This window comes from Rhinatrema bivittatum, chromosome 12, assembly GCF_901001135.1.
Source record: "Rhinatrema bivittatum chromosome 12, aRhiBiv1.1, whole genome shotgun sequence".
Classification (NCBI taxonomy): domain Eukaryota; kingdom Metazoa; phylum Chordata; class Amphibia; order Gymnophiona; family Rhinatrematidae; genus Rhinatrema; species Rhinatrema bivittatum.
Window position 1 is genome coordinate 51431961 of NC_042626.1, and position 18774 is coordinate 51450734.

Here is an 18774-nt window from a genome sequence, read left to right on the forward strand (position 1 = left end):
GTTTTGGGGGTGTTTCTTTGTATTTCAGGTGGACTATTCTCCAGTTGTAAAACATCATTTTTCCCTGTGGGTGGATCGCAAACTTGACTCTCCAAAAGCTCTCTACCTGGGCCGAGTGATGGGTATGCTTGTTTACATCTAAAGTTGTTTTTAGTGTTCAGTAGTCGGTTATAGCGATTCATGTGCACCTTGTGTAGTGATATGCTAGCATCATTAATAGAGCTTTCCTAGTGTGTAGCCAGATGGACTCAGGACCAATGGGTTATATGCTCCCCTGCTAGCAGATGGAGATGGAGTCAGGATTCAAAGCTGACATCACCTTAAACGCCTGCAGTGATCTCAGCCCTTCAGTATCTCTCCATCTCCTAGCAGATGTGGATGTGCTTTCCCTTTGGGATTGCAGTACTCCTTAGAAGAGGAAATTTTACCTTTAAATTGGAGAAAGATTGAGCCCCGCTCTCCTGTGGTGATATCTAAAGGTCCTCCCCCAGTTGAGAATTATCCCTCAGAGGTTTGCCTTGGTCTGGTAGCCGGATCCCGGTGTGAACTTTGCTGCTGAAGCAGCTGAAAGGCAGCGGGTGCAAGAAGCTGAGCGCGGTGGTGATGGCAAAAGCCCTCCCCCCCCTGCGGCCAGAGACCCTCTCTGTACTCAGCCGGTAAGTGCTGAGCCCAGGTAAGTAAAGAGATAGGAGGAATCCTCCGCTTCAGAGGTGTGGAAGGGCTTCAGTAAGACTTTCCTCCAGTCTCCGTGCTCGGCGCGCCGTACTGACAACATTCCTGATCTCATTGGGGTAAGGGAAGGGGGCTTCTGAGTGGGTTGAGTGGTCCCTCGATGGGCTAGGCCCCGCTTCAGGCTCAGTGGGCACATCGCGTTGAAGGCTGTAGCAGCATTATCTTGCGCGCGGTTTTGTGCGCCTCCATTACCCTCCATAGAGCGTCGGTACACATGATGCGTGCCGGCTCTGCATGCCTATATTTGCGCGTATGTGCGCACATACATGCACTTCAGATACGCACATTGGTACACGATCTGTGCGCACTCGATTTTAAGCGCTTAGCCGGCTGAGCGCACAGTTAACAACCATAATGGCTCTGGAGGCAAAGAAGCATAAGCGACATTCCCTGTACATACCCGACATTCCCTGTACATACCTGGATCAGCCCAGACTCCTGGGTTTTGCCCCCTCTCTAGCAGATGGAGATAGAGCAGTTATCAAAACAAACTCCGCCTATAAATAGGCTGGTGCCACCTACAGTCCAGTAGTATTCTTCTGTCTCCAGCAGATGGGAGAGGTGCCAAACCTACAGTCTGGGCTGTGTGCTTAAGTTGATTATCTTGTGTTTAGTTAGTTTAGGGGACTTTTTTGTCTTTTGTTTCTGGATTATTTCAGCTTTAATTAAAAAGAATATAAAAGAACTGTTTTGGAATGGGAGGTTTATGATATTGTAATTGTAATTTAGTTTGCTCATGGCTTTCTGAAGACCAAGCCCACACCCAACATGCATTACAAGTCTTAATATCTTATATGTTACAAGTGTCTCTTTAGCTTTTATGCAGGGTTTTCTGGTTGACACCACAGGTGTGTATGTAAATATAATATACATGCAGCTGTGATATTCTTAGTTCAAAAGACTGTACTTTTGAGTGTGTTTCATGTAAAAATCTTTTATTATAAATGCATAATTTGAAATTGTGTGTGGAGAGGGCCGTGTATGGGGAAGGCTGGGCACAAAGCTGTAAGATTCAGTTAAGATTCCAAATGCCCTTGCACTGAGCCTGATTAATAAAAGAATAAAAAACAAAACAAAACCGAATGAGGAGGGGCCAGCCCAGTAATTGTTTGCACAGGGCTGCAGAGAAGTTAACATTGCCCCTGCATGGCAATGCTATGTGGTGACATGTTGGTGGGGTTCCCAACCCTCCCTAGTGAAGAGACCTCGTGCGGTGGTGCTGTGTAGTGCACTGGTGGTTGATGGGAGGGGGGAGCCCTGCAAGGGAGACAACACTGAATGTTTTGTGAAATGAATATAAGATTTTAATAAATAAATAAATTGCCTCCCCCCCCCCCCCCCCCCGAGTTCTGGAGACCCTCACTCCGCCTCTGTATACATGGGTTGCAATAATCCACTGCTGACATAAAATATCACACTTATATAAAGCCCTCAGCTTGGTAGACCCCCATTTGAGTGACACTGCTTGGGTGGCTGCCTTTATCCTGTTTGTCCATGGAGAAACATTGACGGGAGTTTTCCATAGACAGCAGGATAAATTAGCTGCAAAATTCCCCCACTTCCCCTGTAAAGTTGAAGCTTGACTCATTACCAAGATTGAGGAGACTTGTGCGGCAGGTGGTTGTGTAGGAAATTCTGCCCATGCTCAGAAAAACAATCTTGGTTTTTCAGAGCTTTTTCCGTCTTGGCGCCATTGGCTTAATTCACCTCTCGTGTGGCTGATTTATTCAACTGTCTTCGGAAGACACCTCTTGCAAATAAGCAACTTTTCTTTACCTACCATTTATTTGTTTTTGTTTCCAGAGACGGGTGAAATAGACTCCGAGATCCGGAAATACAACACCCCTGGCTTCACAGGCTGCTTGGCAGGAGTGAGATTTAATAATATTGCTCCATTAAAAGCTATGTTCAGGCCCACTAATTTATCCAGCGCTATCAAAGTGAAAGGACTACTGGTGGAATCCAACTGTGGTGCCATGCCCACGACTGCTGTGACTAATCTTCCTCCAGACATGGATCCCTGGTACATGGGAACAGGTAGGCAATACAGTTCTAAAGCATGGAGCCATGATCTGATTACCTGACACTGATGTCCTGTGGTGACTGGATAAAAGCACCCTTTGTACAGTGTAACATCAGAATGCTCTGTTTGTTGATGGGCGATCATTAGCATATCCTTGGCAGTGTGGATAGCTTTTAATGTTACTGCAGACATTAAATTTCCTGCAGCAACATCAATAGCCCTGCTCCAACTGTAGTAGTATGATCAATCATGTACAAGCACTATGTGATAAAGAGGACTTTTTAAAAAAATAGATTCTGTGTTCAAGATCATGGCCTCCTATGGTAAGTGGTTACAGGGTTCATTTACAGCAATGTTCTTAAAATGCTGGATGGTCACCCTTTTAATTTATTGTTGTATGTACTTAATGTAAAGACAAGTACTACATTTCAATTTAACATTTACAAACTATTCCAGTTCCCATCATTTTTAAAGGATATGGGAACATCTGATTTAAGAAGACAAGCCAGCAACCAGTAGAGATTACAATACTTTTGAAACCATAGTGTCCCCTTGGGGATTGTTGGAACATAATTTATTTTATTTGCATTTCTTTTCCCTAAGCTCCACCTGTCCAGATTAGAGTTCTGAACTAAACTACATCCATCTCTGTGGTAAAACAGAAAAGATGCCTAAGGAGTAAACTTGAGCATGAATCTTCAAGAACCCCTAGCTGAGCCAGTTTATTGACAGTGTAGCTATAGATGGATTATTTAGCCCCAATCTCATTGGTTTCTCTCTCCCCACCCCCACCCCCAGTACTGCACCAAGATTCATTAAAATTATGGAATGTATATCTCTCCGCCATTAAACAAGTTTTAACACATATGAGTCTATGCTTAAATGAAGCCAAAACAGAAATCTTATTAATATGTAACAAACTAAACGAACGTATCAACTGTGAAATTAATGATCTAAAATGCAGTCAATCTAGAAAATAATGTAAAAAATTTAGGAGTAATTCTAGTCTCTGAACTTAATTTTAAAAATTTTATCTCTTCTATAACCAAAGATGGCTTCTTTAAGCTGCATGTGCTTAAGAAACTCAAACCACTTTTGCATAACAACGACTTTAGAACTGTTCTACAAGCATTGATCTTTCCGAAATTAGATTACTGCAGTGCACTATTTTTAGGCCTTCCCGCATCCACTACCAGACCGCTTCAGATCCTTCAAAATGCAGCTGCAAGAATTCTTACAAACACCAGAAAATTTGATCATATCACATTCATTTTGAAAGAACTTCACTGGCTACCAATTTCTTTTCAAATACAGTTTAAAATACTGACACTAATACATAAAACATTACACAATGAACAAATTGAATGGCTTAATGCCGCATTACATTTCCACACACCACAAAGAAACTTGTTCATCAAACAAAGGATTACTATCAGTACCGTCTCCCAAATTGGCCCACCTAAACACAGAGGGGTAGATTTTAAAAGGTGCGCATGGGAGTAGATTTGTTCGCGCAACCCTGCGCGAACAAATCTACTCCCGATTTTATAACATGCGGGTGCTGCCGCGCGCATGTTATAAAATACAGGGTCGGCGCGCGCAAGGCTGCGCAAAATCGGCAGCCTGCGTGCGCCGAGCCGCGCAGCCATCCTCCGTTCCCTCTGAGTCCGCTCCGAAATCGGAGCGGCCTCGGAGGGAACTTTCCTTCCGGCCCCCCCACCTTCCCCTCCCTTCCCCTATCTAACCCACCCCCCAGCCCTAACTAATTCCCCCCCCCACCTTTATTTTACAAGTTACGCCTGCCTAACTTGCCCGCCATGTTCCGGTCCGGGGGCTGGTCCGGAGGCTGCAGCCACACACCCGGAACGCCCCTGGGCCAGAACCACGCCCGCCCCCCAGGAAAGCCCCGGGACTTACGCGCACAGGGGGTGGAAGGGGCAGCTTTTCGGGGGTTATGCGCATATCCCTTTGAAAATCTGCCCCAGAGTGTGCACTTTCATAGAAACATAGAAATGATGGCAGAAGAAGACCAAACAGCCAATCCAGTCTGCCCAGCAAGCTTTCACACTTATTTTATTTCTCATACTTATCTGTTACTCTTGGCCCTTAGTAACATTTTGGTTCTATTTCACTTCCACCCCCGCCATTGCTGTAGAGAGTAATGCTGGAGCTGCATTTAAGTGAAGTATCTAGCTTAATTGGTTAGGGGTAGTAACTGTCGCAATAAGCAAGCTACTCCAACGCTTATTTGTTTACTCAGCCTGTACAATTCAGTCCTTGTTGGTTGTCTGACTATAATTCCACTTTACTTCATTCCCCCCTGCTGTTGAAGCAGTGGGCTGCGCAGGATATGTATTCCAAGTGAAGTATCATGCTTAATTGATTCGGGGTAGTAACCGCCGTAACAAGCAAGCTACACCCATGCTTATTTGCTTATCCAGACTGTGTAATTCAGTCCTTGTTGGTTGTTGTCTGAATATAAATCATCTTTTCTTCATTCCCCCTGCCATTGAAGCAGTGAGCTATGCTGGATATGCAGTGAAAGTGAAGTATCAGGCATTATTTGGTTTGGGATAGTAACTGCCGTAAAAGCAAGCTACTCCCCTCTTTTTTGTGAATGCAAACCCTATTTTCCACATTTCCTCTTGCCGTTGAAGCATAGAGCAATGTTGGAGTCGCATTAACCATGTGTATGTTTATTGAATAAAGGTATTATCTCCAGGTAGTAGCTGTCATTCCCGCGAGCCACCCCCCGTGCCTCTTCTCTTCATTCACATTGTCTAGACTTTATGGATCCACAGTGTTTATCCCACACCCCTTTGAAATCCTTCACAGTTTGTCTTCACCACTTCCTCCGGAAGGGCATTCCAGGCATCCACCACCCTCTCCGTGAAGAAATACTTCCTGACATTGGTTCTGAGTCTTCCTCCCTGGAGTTTTAAATTGTGACCCCTGGTTCTGCTGATTTTTTTTGCAACGGAAAAGGTTTATCGTTGACTTTGGATCATTAAAACCTTTCAAGTATCTGAAGGTCTGTATCATATCCCCCCTGCTCCTCCTTTCCTCCAGGGTATACATATTTAGAGTCTTCAATCTCTCCTCATAAGGCATTCAATGAAGACCATACACCTTTTTGGTCGCCCTTCTCTGGACTGTCTGTCCCTTCGGAGATATGGTCTCCAGAAAGTACTCCAGGTGAGGCCTCACCAAGGACCTGTACAAGGGGATAATCACTTCCCTTTTCTTACGCGATAGTCCTCTCTTTATGCAGCCCAGCATTCTTCTGGCTTTAGCTATCGCCTTGTCGCATTGTTTCGCCAACTTCAGATTGTTAGACACTATCACCCCAAGGTCTCTCTCCTGCTCCGTGCCCATCAGCCCTTCACCAACCATTGAATACATTTCTTTTGGATTTCCACACCCCTTATGCATGACTTTGCACTTCTTGGCATTGAATCTCAGCTGCCATATCTTCGACCAGTCTTCTAGCTTCCTTAAATCCCGTCTAATTCTCTCCACTCCTTCTGACGTGTCCGCTCTGTTGCAAATCTTAGTATCATCCACAAATAGACAAACCTTACCTTCTATCCCATCTGCTAGGTCCCTCACGAAGATATTGAACAGGACCAGTCCCAACACCGACCCTTGTGGCACTCCGCTCATCACCGCTCTCTCTTCAGAGTAAGTTCCATTTACCATCACACATTGTTTTCTATCCTTCAACCAGTTTGCTATCCAGGCCACCACCTTGGCTCTCACTCCCAAACTTCTCGTTTTATTCACTAGCCTCCTGTGCGAGGCCATATCAAAAGCTTTGCTAAAATTCAAGTAGATGACATCTAGCGCCCTTCCACTATCCAATTCCTTAGTCACCCAATCAAAAAAGTCTATCAGATTTGTCTGCCAGGCCCTTCCCTTGGTGAAACCATGCTGCCTATGGTCCAGCAATTCTGCTGTTTGTAGATAGTTCACTATTCTTTCCTTTAGCAGCATCTCCAGTACTTTTCTCACCACAGAGGTGAAGCTAACCGGCCTGTAGTTTCCAGCCTCCTCTCTGTTCCCACTCTTGTGAAGAGGGACTACCACCGCTCTTCTCCAATCACTCGGCACCACTCCCATTTCCAGGGATCTATTGAACAGGTCACTCAGCGGAGCTGCCAGCACATCTCTGAGCTCTTTCAGTATCCTGGGATGAACCTCATCAGGCCCCATGGTTTTGTCTACTTTCAATTTTCCTAGCTCTTCCCATACATTCTCTTCCGTACATGGAGTTTCATCCATTCCATTCCCCTCCAGTTTCTTGTTAACTAGCGTTGGTCCTTCTCCAGGGTCTTCTCTAGTGAACACTGAACTAAAGTACTTATTTAATATTTCTGACATTTCTTCATCTGTCTCCGCCCATTGATCCTTTTCACCTTTCACTGATGTATCTGAAAAATGTTTTGTCACCTTTCCCTAGCGGGGCCAAAACTATGGAATTCCATACCAATAGATTTGAGAGCAGAGGCAAATTCTCAGACTTTTAAAAAGAAATTAAAGACATGGCTATTTCAGCAAGCTTTCCCCGATTGAATAATGCGCCTCTTTTGCTTTGTTTTAGTATTTTGAGTATTTCATGAATATTGTTTTATATTTATTTATTATGTGGTACTTCCCATTTAACTTTTTTACTGATGTATTTTATTTTACTTGTTAATTGTATTTGTATTTTCTGTAAACCGACATGATATATTTTTGAATATCGGTATATAAAACCTAATAAATAAATAAAATACCTCCCAGATGCCTGTCCTGGAGCAATGTATTTGTGCCCAATGTTTCCCAGATGAAAGCCAGGAAATAGTGAAGTAAATTATTTAGTCATTACTGGCAAGGTGTTCTCTCCAAAAAAAAAAAAAAAAAAAAAAAAGTTAACTGTGTGATGCACTTGTAAGTGCAATGCATGTTTTCCAGGCTGGAGGCACAAAGCCACACGGACTACAGCCTTTTCAAAGCAGTTTTACTTTATTCAAGTTCATGGGACTTCAACAGTAATCAGGACTGTCAACCTTTGCAGGACCTGTCCCACTTCCTGGGATCTGGGTCAACATAGATTAACAGGAGCTGTCTCTCCTGGAGATGTAGGGGCTTCCTGAATCCAGCTGGTCTTGCTTTCAGGACTCTCCTTGCCCCAGCAGGGTCCCACCCACAGAGCGCTCTCCCTCTGTGGGGTTTAAGGGGAACAATTCACCAAAAAAGACTGAAAACTCTAATATCAATTAGTGTACACCTGGTATAAGTGCTGAAATAACTTTTTCAAATTTTTTTAAAATTTTTCAAATTGTTATGTGAAACCGCATCAGCAAGCCTGACGACGGCCGTGATACCACTTGCCGTCCGGACCTCTCGTCATGTGCGGTGGTTGATACTTTTATACTGTCCAAAATTGTTTAAACATTATCTGTTCTCCTATAAACAATTCATTAGCCCGACAGCGGCCGGTGTTTCGCGATCGGTATCGCTTCTTCAGGAGTCAATTGCGATATCTTGGAACAGATGCTTTATCCCGGACGATTCCGTCTCTCCTGTCTACAAATTTCGGCGGGACAGGAGAGACGGAATCGTCCGGGATAAAGCATCTGTTCCAAGATATCGCAATTGACTCCTGAAGAAGCGATACCGATCGCGAAACACCGGCCGCTGTCGGGCTAATGAATTGTTTATAGGAGAACAGATAATGTTTAAACAATTTTGGACAGTATAAAAGTATCAACCACCGCACATGACGAGAGGTCCGGACGGCAAGTGGTATCACGGCCGTCGTCAGGCTTGCTGATGCGGTTTCACATAACAATTTGAAAAATTTTAAAAAAATTTGAAAAAGTTATTTCAGCACTTATACCAGGTGTACACTAATTGATATTAGAGTTTTCAGTCTTTTTTGGTGAATTGTTTACGGTGACAAGACTGTCTTGGGTTCTTTTGTTTGCTAATAGGGTTTAAGGGGAAAACAGAGGTCATTCCATTACATACCCCCCTCCCCCCCCCCCGGATTCCATCCAGGGAAGTACCACACACCTTACTCCTCTTCATCTGGCCTCCCACCAGCTAGGTTTGGGGTTGGGGCTCTAGGGTCAGACTCACCCCCACACCTTAGGGTTACCTTAGACAAACTGTTAGTACCACCCATTGCGGCCTTCGTCCAGTGTATGCCCACAGTCCTTTATCTAAGTTCAGCTATAGCTCCAGGCTCCACTTCCACCCTAGTGGGACTCCTTGGATTGGCTGTGGGACTTGCAGTGAGTACTCTTCAGTCATCTCTATGGTGACTTGTGCCTTCTGTGCATTAAGACCAGTGCCCTCTGGCAACTCCATTGTGGCTGTCGCTGACTCCTCACCACTGTCACGCATTGGCTCTTCTGTACTCCTTGTTCCCTTTCACACAACTGTCCATGGCCCCTCCTTCTGGGCTCTCCATGGCAGCAGCTTCTTGATACTGCTTCTCGCAGGCCATTTGGTTCTGCCCCCTTCTGGGCAGTCTGCATTGCCCTCTCCCAGGCTCTATTCAGTGTTTGGGCACCCTACAGGGCCTTCCGTGGGACCTCCTGTAGCGCCAACCTCTGGCTTCTTCCTGCTGCATTCCTGGCACTCAGAGAGGCCTCTCTCATGTAATACAGACATTGCAGGACCCACATGGGCTTGCCATTGCTTCTTTCTGCTCCCTCTGAAGTGGAGTCTCTTTGAAGGGTCAGGCACCAGTCATATAATTCCAATGGCCACTGAGCTCCTTCAGCTTCCAGGAGCTCTACAGCCTCATCTGGCTTCACTTCGGGCAGGCTGGCGACTTGCCTTAGCTCAGCCTCCCATTAGGTCACCTCTGTTGCAATCTCCAGTAGTTCAGCGACCAGCTGCTGCCATTTAATTCTACCTTCTTCTCTCTGGGCATTTATGGCATTGGGAGTTGCTTCGCTTGCCCCACTGACCTGGCTGGTCTTTCCATCTGCCACACAATTCTAGTCTCACGTTCTCCCTGTCCATTGGGACTTGAGAATAAGGAACTCCCACTATGCAGAAATAGATGGCTACTCTTCTTTTAAGCACACTGGCTTCTATTTCTTCTACCCGCACTGTAATACACCCAGTGGATCCAGACCAGATTTTCAGTAGTACTACCCAAGCCTTTAAGCTCTCTGGCTTCTGCTCCAGCCACCCTGCACAACTGCTTTTTTTCTTTAAAAGGAAAAAAAGTAAACAGAAAAAAAAACCCCTGCCTCACTGGCACTGACTGTACTGAATACAACAGTTCTAACTCCAGACGAGACTTCGCCCCTTAGTCTGCAAAGAAAAACCTACACTGCCTGCAGGCCCCACAGACCACTGCTAGTTTAAAGGCAGTTTTCTTTTTTTTTTTTCTGTGCTCCTCTATGAGCCCACAAGCCTCTATTTTGTATATAGTTTGAGCACTCCTTTTCTTCGGTCTTAGGCAAGACTAGACAGACTTTCTTCATGCAACCTGCCTTACTTCATTGTGCTCCCTGAGGCACACCTTTTTCTCTGCAGTGCTGCTTTGCCTCCAACCTCTTGGAAAGCCACACAACACAGTCCTCCCTTGGATAGTTGGGTTTTTTATCTGTGCCCAGTGTAGAGAAAAAAAAATCCCAGGCTGGAGGCATAAAACCACACGGGCTCCAACTTTTTCAAAGCACTTTTTACTTTATTGCTGAAGTGCTATGAACTTGAATAATCAGGACTGTCTACCTTTGCAGTACATTCCCCATTTCCTGGGGTCTGGGTCAGCATAGATTAACAGGAGCTGCCTCTCCTGGAGACATAAGGGCCTCGTGAACCCAGCTGTGCTTTAACTCTGTTCCAGATGGTCCCACCTTCGGGACTCTCCCTGCCCACAGAGATCTCTCCCTCTGTGGGGTTTAAGGTGACCAGGCATCTAGCCTGGTCCTGCCCGTACAACAAGGAGAAAATAGGGTCACTCCGTTAAAATACAATAGTTCAAAAACAGGTATTAGCAGGTGGATAGAGTGGTTGGCCTAATAAGGATATGCTTAGCCATTTTAACTAAGTTGGCTTCAAATGATTCTTAGTTCTTTTTGTACAATGTGAGCAGATTAGGAGCAAAGTGGCTGGAGGGACTGAACCTGACTGGCACAGGTTTACCAAGTTTTTCACCTCTAGATCACCAGTTGAGATCTGGCCCTTTTATTTAGCTTTAGCTTACACATTTTCATTGGTAGGTCATAGTGAGTTACATTCAGGTAGAGTAGGTATTTCCCTGATTCACTAAGCATTTTTTCCCCATAAGACAGAGTGGTAGAAAAGCCTTAGTAAAACAGTTTGTAGGGTGAAAGTTGGTGGGATTTGAACCCTAACCTCAAAATGGATGAATAGAACAGAAGCCAACACGAAAATTGGAAGGTAGCCATACTAGGTGATCACAGATACATCAAACATAACATAGATGTGCTCCAAAACTTTGTTTAAATGTCAGTCAGAAAGAGATTATCAGAAATATGACGGGACATGGCACTTTGAAGTATTTGGAATGGCAATTTTGTTATAACTGGCATGTGATAATAGGGGAGAGGAAGGAAAAAAGCCCTTTTTTTTTCCAGGAGGAGAACTTAATAAAGAGGAGGGAAGAGAACCTGCGGAAAGGGAGAGCAGAAGGGGGATGCTCACTGCAGACTAAATCTGATGCGTAAATCCAGAATATGGAAGCCCCCCAAATTCCAACCAAGGGAATACAAAACTTTCACTCAGGAGCTGCCCTGTCTAAATGTTCAACTGAGGGAGGGAATTCATGACTTTCACCTCAGGAACTGCCCCTCTAAACTGCTTTGCTAGTCTTTTTCATCTGACCTAACTAGGCCTCAGCTCACAGCACAGAATGCCTGCCTACCATCAGCTGGAGACTGAGAATACTAGCAGGCTGAACTCAGCATGGTAGCCTGTAAGGGGTGACAACAGCAAACCTGTTAATCTCTGTCTCCATCTACTTGTTGGGAGACATAACGCCATGCATCTGAACTGGTCTGCACTTGCCATAAGGCTGTGATTTCAGAAATTGCATCCATTTAAAAAAAATAAAAAAAAATAAAAAAAATCAGCCCTCTTTCTTAATATAGTTTTGGAATGCTACTGTCTGCATGAAAATCTCTAGTGACATCCCATGAGTCAGTAACTGAAGTAGTACACTTCCCACTATCATGGTACCACACTGAAAAAAAACCCAGAAAAGGACTGAATTTTAAGTAGTCCACTTTTAATTTACATTGGCAATGCAGTAATTTAATTGTAAACCTCAGTATCTCCAGAGTACTGGGAAAATAAATGTCTTTAGCATTTATAACCCTTAGCTGAAGTCAGGAAAAAATATTTTTGCTATGCTTTTTCAGCCAAAAGTTTTGATATTGCATATCTAGTGCGAGCCATCCAATGAATAGACTAAGAAGAAAAGGCACATTAATTTAGTCAATGAATGTCAGATTATTGTGGAACAAAATTTCTTCTAGGACAAGCAGGATCGTAGTCTTCACACATGGGTGACATCATCAGATGGTCCCCAGCTTGGATCTAGATCTCAAAGAATCTAGAGCTTTCAAACATGCCCTACTGAGCATGTGCAGCTGTAGTCCTCACCCTGCCCCCTAGGCAGAGTCCTTCAGTCTATTTTTTTCCACAGAGCCGTTCAGCTTTGCACTCTTCTCACAGTTTTTGTGATTTTTTTTCTAGAGCTGCAGTTGTTTTCTTCCCTTTTCTCTTGAGATAATTTTATTCTTCTATTCTTCCTCCTCTTTCCAACTGTCTGCTGGCTGCATGGTGGGCTTTCCCCGTGCAGCCTGGCAGTCTATTACCTTTTTTAAAAAAACCCAAAAAAACTGCAGGAGCAGTTTTTATCTGTCTTCTCCTTACTCTGTCTGGTTTTTTTTTTCTCTTTTTCCATGGTACTGACAGGACTGACTTATGCAATCTGGTGATCGGTGTAGGCTGCTGAGCCTGGCGACTTGCCTGAGTTCTACTCTGGCTGGAGTTCCATGGCGGTTCACTGATCGATCGGCATCAATGGATTCAGATTGTGGAATGATCGAGGACCATGCCATTCCTGTGGGAGGGAGAGCTCATCCTCCCCACATCTCAAGGAATTAGTCTCCACGGGCAAGAGCCCTGGATGAAGTTGCCTCCCCTCCTGTTTGCCAGCCTTGGCAATGCAGTCTCGCTGGAAGAGAGGGTGAGCGGAGCCTGATCTAGCAGCTTGCTGTTGCACCTCTGTGCCATGCCCATGAACAGTTTCCCGTGCACAACTGTCACCAGCACATTGTTCATCCAACGCATCCATGTTGGGACCATGTCAGGGACTGAGCCCATCTTCAGGTACCATGGTCACCCTTGATGCCGTCGAGGTCCAGGGTCACCCTCATTGCCATCGAGGTGCATGACTGCCCACAATGCCGTAGTGGTCTTCTGTGCTGTCGGCATCGATGGAACTGGATTCTTGCTGCACTGATTTAGGCATCAAGAGGGTGGAGTACAGCGCAAGTCATTGCCCTTGAAGCTGCAGTGCCCTCTGTGCCACGGTGCGGCACACTTGATAAGGTGCCCTCGAAGCCACGGTGCCTTTGATGCACTTGCCTCGGTACACTCGATGCCTTGGTGCACTCATCACAATGCTTGGTGCCCTTGATGCCTCTCTGCCGTCAATGCCGTGGTGACCACGGCACCATCTATGCCGCTGTGACTTCGATGCCCATGGGGCCTTTGATGCCATTGGTGCTCTGGCCAGCTCCCGAGGTGGGTGGAGGAGACCATCTATTGTCTGTATTTTCCCACTCCTGTTCAGGTTCCTCGATGTTCTCCAGCTTCAGGGAAGGATCGCAGGGACCACTGGGAGAGGCCCAGGAAATATAGACATCGATCTTCCTCCTCTTCTAAACAGGAGCATGAGAGGGTATCGACCTCTGTGCCTCCCACGAAGCGGTCAAGAGAGGAGGACTTCATCCCGTCCGACCCCACTGACGCCTCCAGGCAACCTGCACCGGTTCCAGTGGAGGGATCATGCCCCCTCCAACCAGAGGGTCTCCCGATTCTGCCTGCTCCTCCTCAAGCCATGCTTTCTTCTCAAGCATTCGAGGAGGAACTCAAAAGGTGAGTGCGGATGGTGGTTGGCCGGGCCCTACAGGGCCTCGAGCCTCTGGTTCCCCAGGTACTGCCTCTGCCACAAGAACCTGCTCCACCGGAGCTCACACCATTGCTGGAAAGGCTTGATATGCATCCTTCACAGCCGGCATCGGTGCCAAGCCCCTCAGATGCCCCTGAGCACACCACTGCCATCGCCACCAGCCCCCATACTAGTGAGCGACTCCTTGGAAGAGGACATGCCATCGGGCTCAATAGTGGGCTGGAGGCTCGCAGTGACCCTTCACCATCCAGCTCTCCCCGGGCCCTCAGGGTCGATGCCACAGATTTCCTTCGGTGCCCTCGATGCCGAAGGCACCATCGGATCCCTCAAGAATTCAATGCCCCCCGGTGCTGCCCTCAATGCCATTGAGGCCTGGCCCCACTTTCAGGTGAGCTTCCCCCCTCCTGCCTCCCCAGAGGGTCACAGCAATGGTGATCCCCCATATAACCCCTGGGAAGGGGAAGCATTCATCTCTTTGTCAGATGAGTCAGAAGATTTACCTTCTGTGCCCTCCCCGCCAGAGGAACGGCAGCAATCCCCCCCCCCCCCCCCCCCCCCGGAGGATCTCTCCTTCATGGAGTTCGTCAAAGCCATGGCTGATTCTGTCCCCTTTCAGCTGTTGGCGAAGCAGGGCTCTAGACACAAAATGCTCGAGATCCTGCAGTTTATGGACGCACCAAAGGACGTAGTGGCAGTGCCTATCCATGATGTCTTCAAGAACCTGGTTACCTACTTATGGGAGCATCCGATCTCAATACCGCCAGTCAACAGAAAGACAGACACTGTGTACCTGGTGCAATCCTCCATTGGGTTTGACCGCCACCAACTCCCACACTAGTTGGTAGTCGTAGAGTCAGCCCTTAAGGCTAAGAAGGTGCACACCCAAGCGTTGGCGGTGCCAGTGTGTAAGCACAAATGCCTTGGGTCGGAGTGTATTCCAGAGTGCCATGCTCATTGCCCGGATAGCGTGTTATCAGCTCTACATGGGCAATATTCTCGAAACTTGTGGAAACAAGCTCAAGAATTTGGTGAGCATCTATCTCAGCAGTATAAAGAGGCGTTTCAGAATGTTGTTCAGCAGGGCCTCTAATGTGACAGCTGCAAAGTCCGTGTGGCATATAACATATTTGAAATGGCCATGAGGTCGGCTGCAGCAGGCATTGGGGCCCAGCACACAGCATGGTTATGGGTTCCAACTTGCGCCCAGAGGTCCAGGACAGTCTAGCAGACCTGCCCTGTACTGGGGAGAACCTGTGGCTGTGGCTCAGCTGAAGGACTATCAAGAGATCCTTCAACAATTATCGGCCAGTACTTCCGACACTCAGCTTGCTAGGAAGCCCGCTCGGTCATATCCGAAGTGACCTTTTTACCGGCTCTGCAGGTATTATTCTCCCATCGCGAGACCTCAACCTCAGCAACCAGTGGTAAAACCCAGACAGAGAGGCAGTCTCGGCCCCCTCGGGCAATCACTGCCCCACCGCAAAACCCCACCACTGGCTTTTGACTGACGTTGAGGGAGTCAGAGCCAGCAGTGGAACCCTTGCCCCCCAGTTGGAGGCCGTCTTTGCGGATCTTTGGAGTTCAATCACGTTGGATCACTGGATCCTTTCCATCGTCCGCCAGGGTTACCGGCTTCATTTTCAGCAACTTTCACCCCACTCCCCACCGTCTCCAGGAAGGGGAATGGTAGAGAATCACTGTGTGGTTTCATGCTTTGTCCTGCTTGCATAGCCTAGAGCTAGGGATTCACCCATGTGTGAGGACTACCATCTTGCTTGTCCTAGGAGAAAGCAGAGTTGCTTACCTGTAACAGTATTCTCCTAGGACAGCAGGATGTTAGTCCTCACAAAACCCTCCCGCCATATGGACTGAGGGACTCTGCCTAGGGGTTAGGGTGATAACTACAGCTGCACATACATGCTCAGTAGGGCATGCTGAAAGCTCTAGCTTCTTTGAGATCAAAGTTCTGTGCTGGGTTCCATCTGATGATACCCATGTGTGAGGACTAAAATCCTGCTGTCCTAGAACATCTGTTACAGGTAAGCAACTCAGCTTAATGTATTCTATGCTTTTCATAACAAACTTTGTGATAACTGAAGAGCAAAAATTGTCCCTTGACTCCAGGAATGCATTTGACTTGTTATGGATTCTCTTCCAACTCATTCAATGTTTACTGGTATTTGTGGCAACCTTTAAATGCACCATTATAAACAATAATCAGTATCGGGAACACCATGTTTGTTAATTCCTGCCCTTCTGACTTACCATTAACCTACTTGCATTTACCTTCTTACACTTAACATGCTTTTCTATGTCTCTCTTCTACAGCTTTCCCTCATACGCATGATGATGGCCTGATGGGTGTTCTTATTGCATGTAAGTGAAGTTTTACTTTGACAGGAAGAGCGTTGCATCTTCCCTTTTATGATACAAACATGTTCTTTTTGTTTTTCTTTTCCCTTTCATCACACAGTCATTGTTATATTGCTGCTGCTTCTGCTGAGCCTCTTGGTCTTTCTGTATCTCCACTTCCACCGTTACAAGGGGTCATATCACACCAATGAACCAAAAGCCGTAGACTACTCAAGCACCATCAAGCCTATCTCCTTAAGGAAAGACCAAAACCTCCCTCAGATCTTGGAAGAGGTGAAGCCAGAATAACACCCCCTATTCTTCTCCCTCCCCTCTAAAGGAGACTGGATGCTTACATTTTAATTGGAAACTAATATCGAATGGAACAAGATGCTGTTTTTTGTTTGGTTTTTTTTTTAATATTTCATTTTTGGAAACATGGATGTTACAGTCTCCTAGAACTGTATTGGTTGTGTAAGAACGGTAGTTCCATTTACAATTTAGCAGACCAAATTACACGTGCTTTATGGCATAGCTTTCCGAAAAAGCAACCGTGAACTGCTGGGGTTAGGGGAAATTATGCTAACCGAAGTTGATTTGTGAGCTCTTTACCTTTTCCTACTAATATAGTCATATACCTGTAGATACATTCATATATTCTACAGCAGGAAGCAGCACATCAAGACTTCAATGTGCAAGGTTTTCTGCAAAACATACACACACACTAACAATATGAACTTCTAAAATAATGCTTAATTTGGAAAAAGTGTCCTCGTCCCCCCCCCCCCCCCCAAAGGACTGACAGGGGACTCTAAATATGAATGTTTTGGGGAGCACTGACTCTGGAGATTGTGGAGCAGCTGAAAAATTGTGTCCTTGTGCAGATAAGACAAAAGTGGCAGTCTATTTGCTTTATGAAACTATCTAGAAACAAATAGAAAAAGAATGCTTCACACAGTGCTGAGTAAAATGTTGCCAAATTGTTATCCAACTGGCCTTTATAGGATCCACATAAATTGAAGCATGCCTTAATGTATTTTAAAAAATTTGAATTTTTCTTCATTCAGACACACCAGACCAGACAATTGAGTTATGTATGCTAATCAGCAGATGATCAACAGGTTTGCTGATGTCACTCCTTATATACATGTGTGCTGACACAAGCTTGCCAATATTGTCTGTCTCCAGCAGAGATGGTAGGCAAGCATCTTGTGCTGTGGACTGAAGTCTGAGTTAATGAAGATGTTGAGAAGATGGCAGCTAGTGCTTAGTATGGGAAATAGCCAGAACTTGGCAGCAACTGCAGTGCAAGGCAGCTGCACAGTAGGTGGTACAGAAATACAGCTTGCTGTGTTTATCGTTCATATTGCTTTTCTGTTACAAGATAAATGTATACTTTTGTAAACCGTTATGATGGCTCAACCGAATAACGGTAAATAAAACTCAATAAATAAATAAATTAGAAGAATGGAGGATTATTTTGGAATGGCGATTTAGGTGTTCCGGGAAGAGGAACTTCTGTCAGCTGGGCCAGTTGAAGTATTTTCTCTTGTTCACCATGAGAAATGTGGTGGCCATTTTGGGATCGTGAGAAGGAGAGATGGAGTAAGAGTCTACACTTATCAGTCCCATTGAATGTTTTTTTTGGTTTAGTGAAGCAGCAAAGGATCAGTTTATTTCTCTTACATTCCTCTTATCTGGTAGGAGTTGGAGCATCTTCTGAACTGTTCTATGTGGCAGGAAACAGGATTGTTGGCCTTGCTTGCAGAGTTTGGGAGCTTTTCCTCTGTTTCTCTGGTATGGCTGTCTTTTTTAAACATGTATATGTTCGGGTACTGTGGCTTAGTGGGTTAAAGCACCTGCCTGCTAAACAGGGTCCTAGGTTTCAGATCTTAACAGTGCCTTTCTTTTGTACATCACAGCAAAATGCACTTGTGAATTCTTGCAGAAGTTTGTTCATGACATCCACTCCAGATTTTTGTTTATTTGTATGCTGCCAGTACATAGGCCTTAGGCAGCTTATATAAGAACATACACAGTAAAATTATTACAAAAATACTAAAACCAAACAAAACAAAAAACCTAAAAGAAAGAAATGACAATGGATCCTACTCAGGGAGTGCATGGGACTGGATAGAGTCCTAGAAGGAGCAGGAATGGCTATAAGGTTGATTAGCAGTGGTGCTGCTATGATCTCCTGAAGTTCTGGTGTCTCAGAGGACAGGGAATGGGGAGCAAGTTGTTTAGTTTCTGGCATTTCATGGGTATCTCTAGCACTTTCAACTTCAGCAAAGCCATCCAGTGGCCTCACCAACAGGGCATAGACCACAGGGTTCTGGTCAAGGGCTTCTTCAGCTAATCTTTCCTGTGTCCTCTCCATAAAGTTTCCAACTATGGGGTATTTATCCCAGGGACATCTCCAGCACCCGTACTTTGTTTTCCTAGGGTGGATGCCTTGGTGTGTTTGGGCCAAAGAGGATCATCATACTGGTGGAAG

General features: G+C 45.6%; 1 protein-coding gene across 1 annotated transcript in view; it reads left to right on the top strand.

Annotated features, from left to right (window-relative positions):
• Positions 1 to 17734, top strand: part of CNTNAP1 (contactin associated protein 1) — a 166281-nt gene extending 148547 nt beyond the window's left edge. Inside the window, exons 21-24 of the mRNA XM_029573972.1 lie at positions 29 to 122; positions 2536 to 2769; positions 16254 to 16301; positions 16399 to 17734. Coding sequence (XP_029429832.1) covers positions 29 to 122; positions 2536 to 2769; positions 16254 to 16301; positions 16399 to 16586 — 564 coding nt within the window. The 3' untranslated portion in view covers positions 16587 to 17734. The remainder of the gene's footprint in view (positions 1 to 28; positions 123 to 2535; positions 2770 to 16253; positions 16302 to 16398) is intronic.
• Positions 17735 to 18774: the final 1040 nt, after the last annotated feature.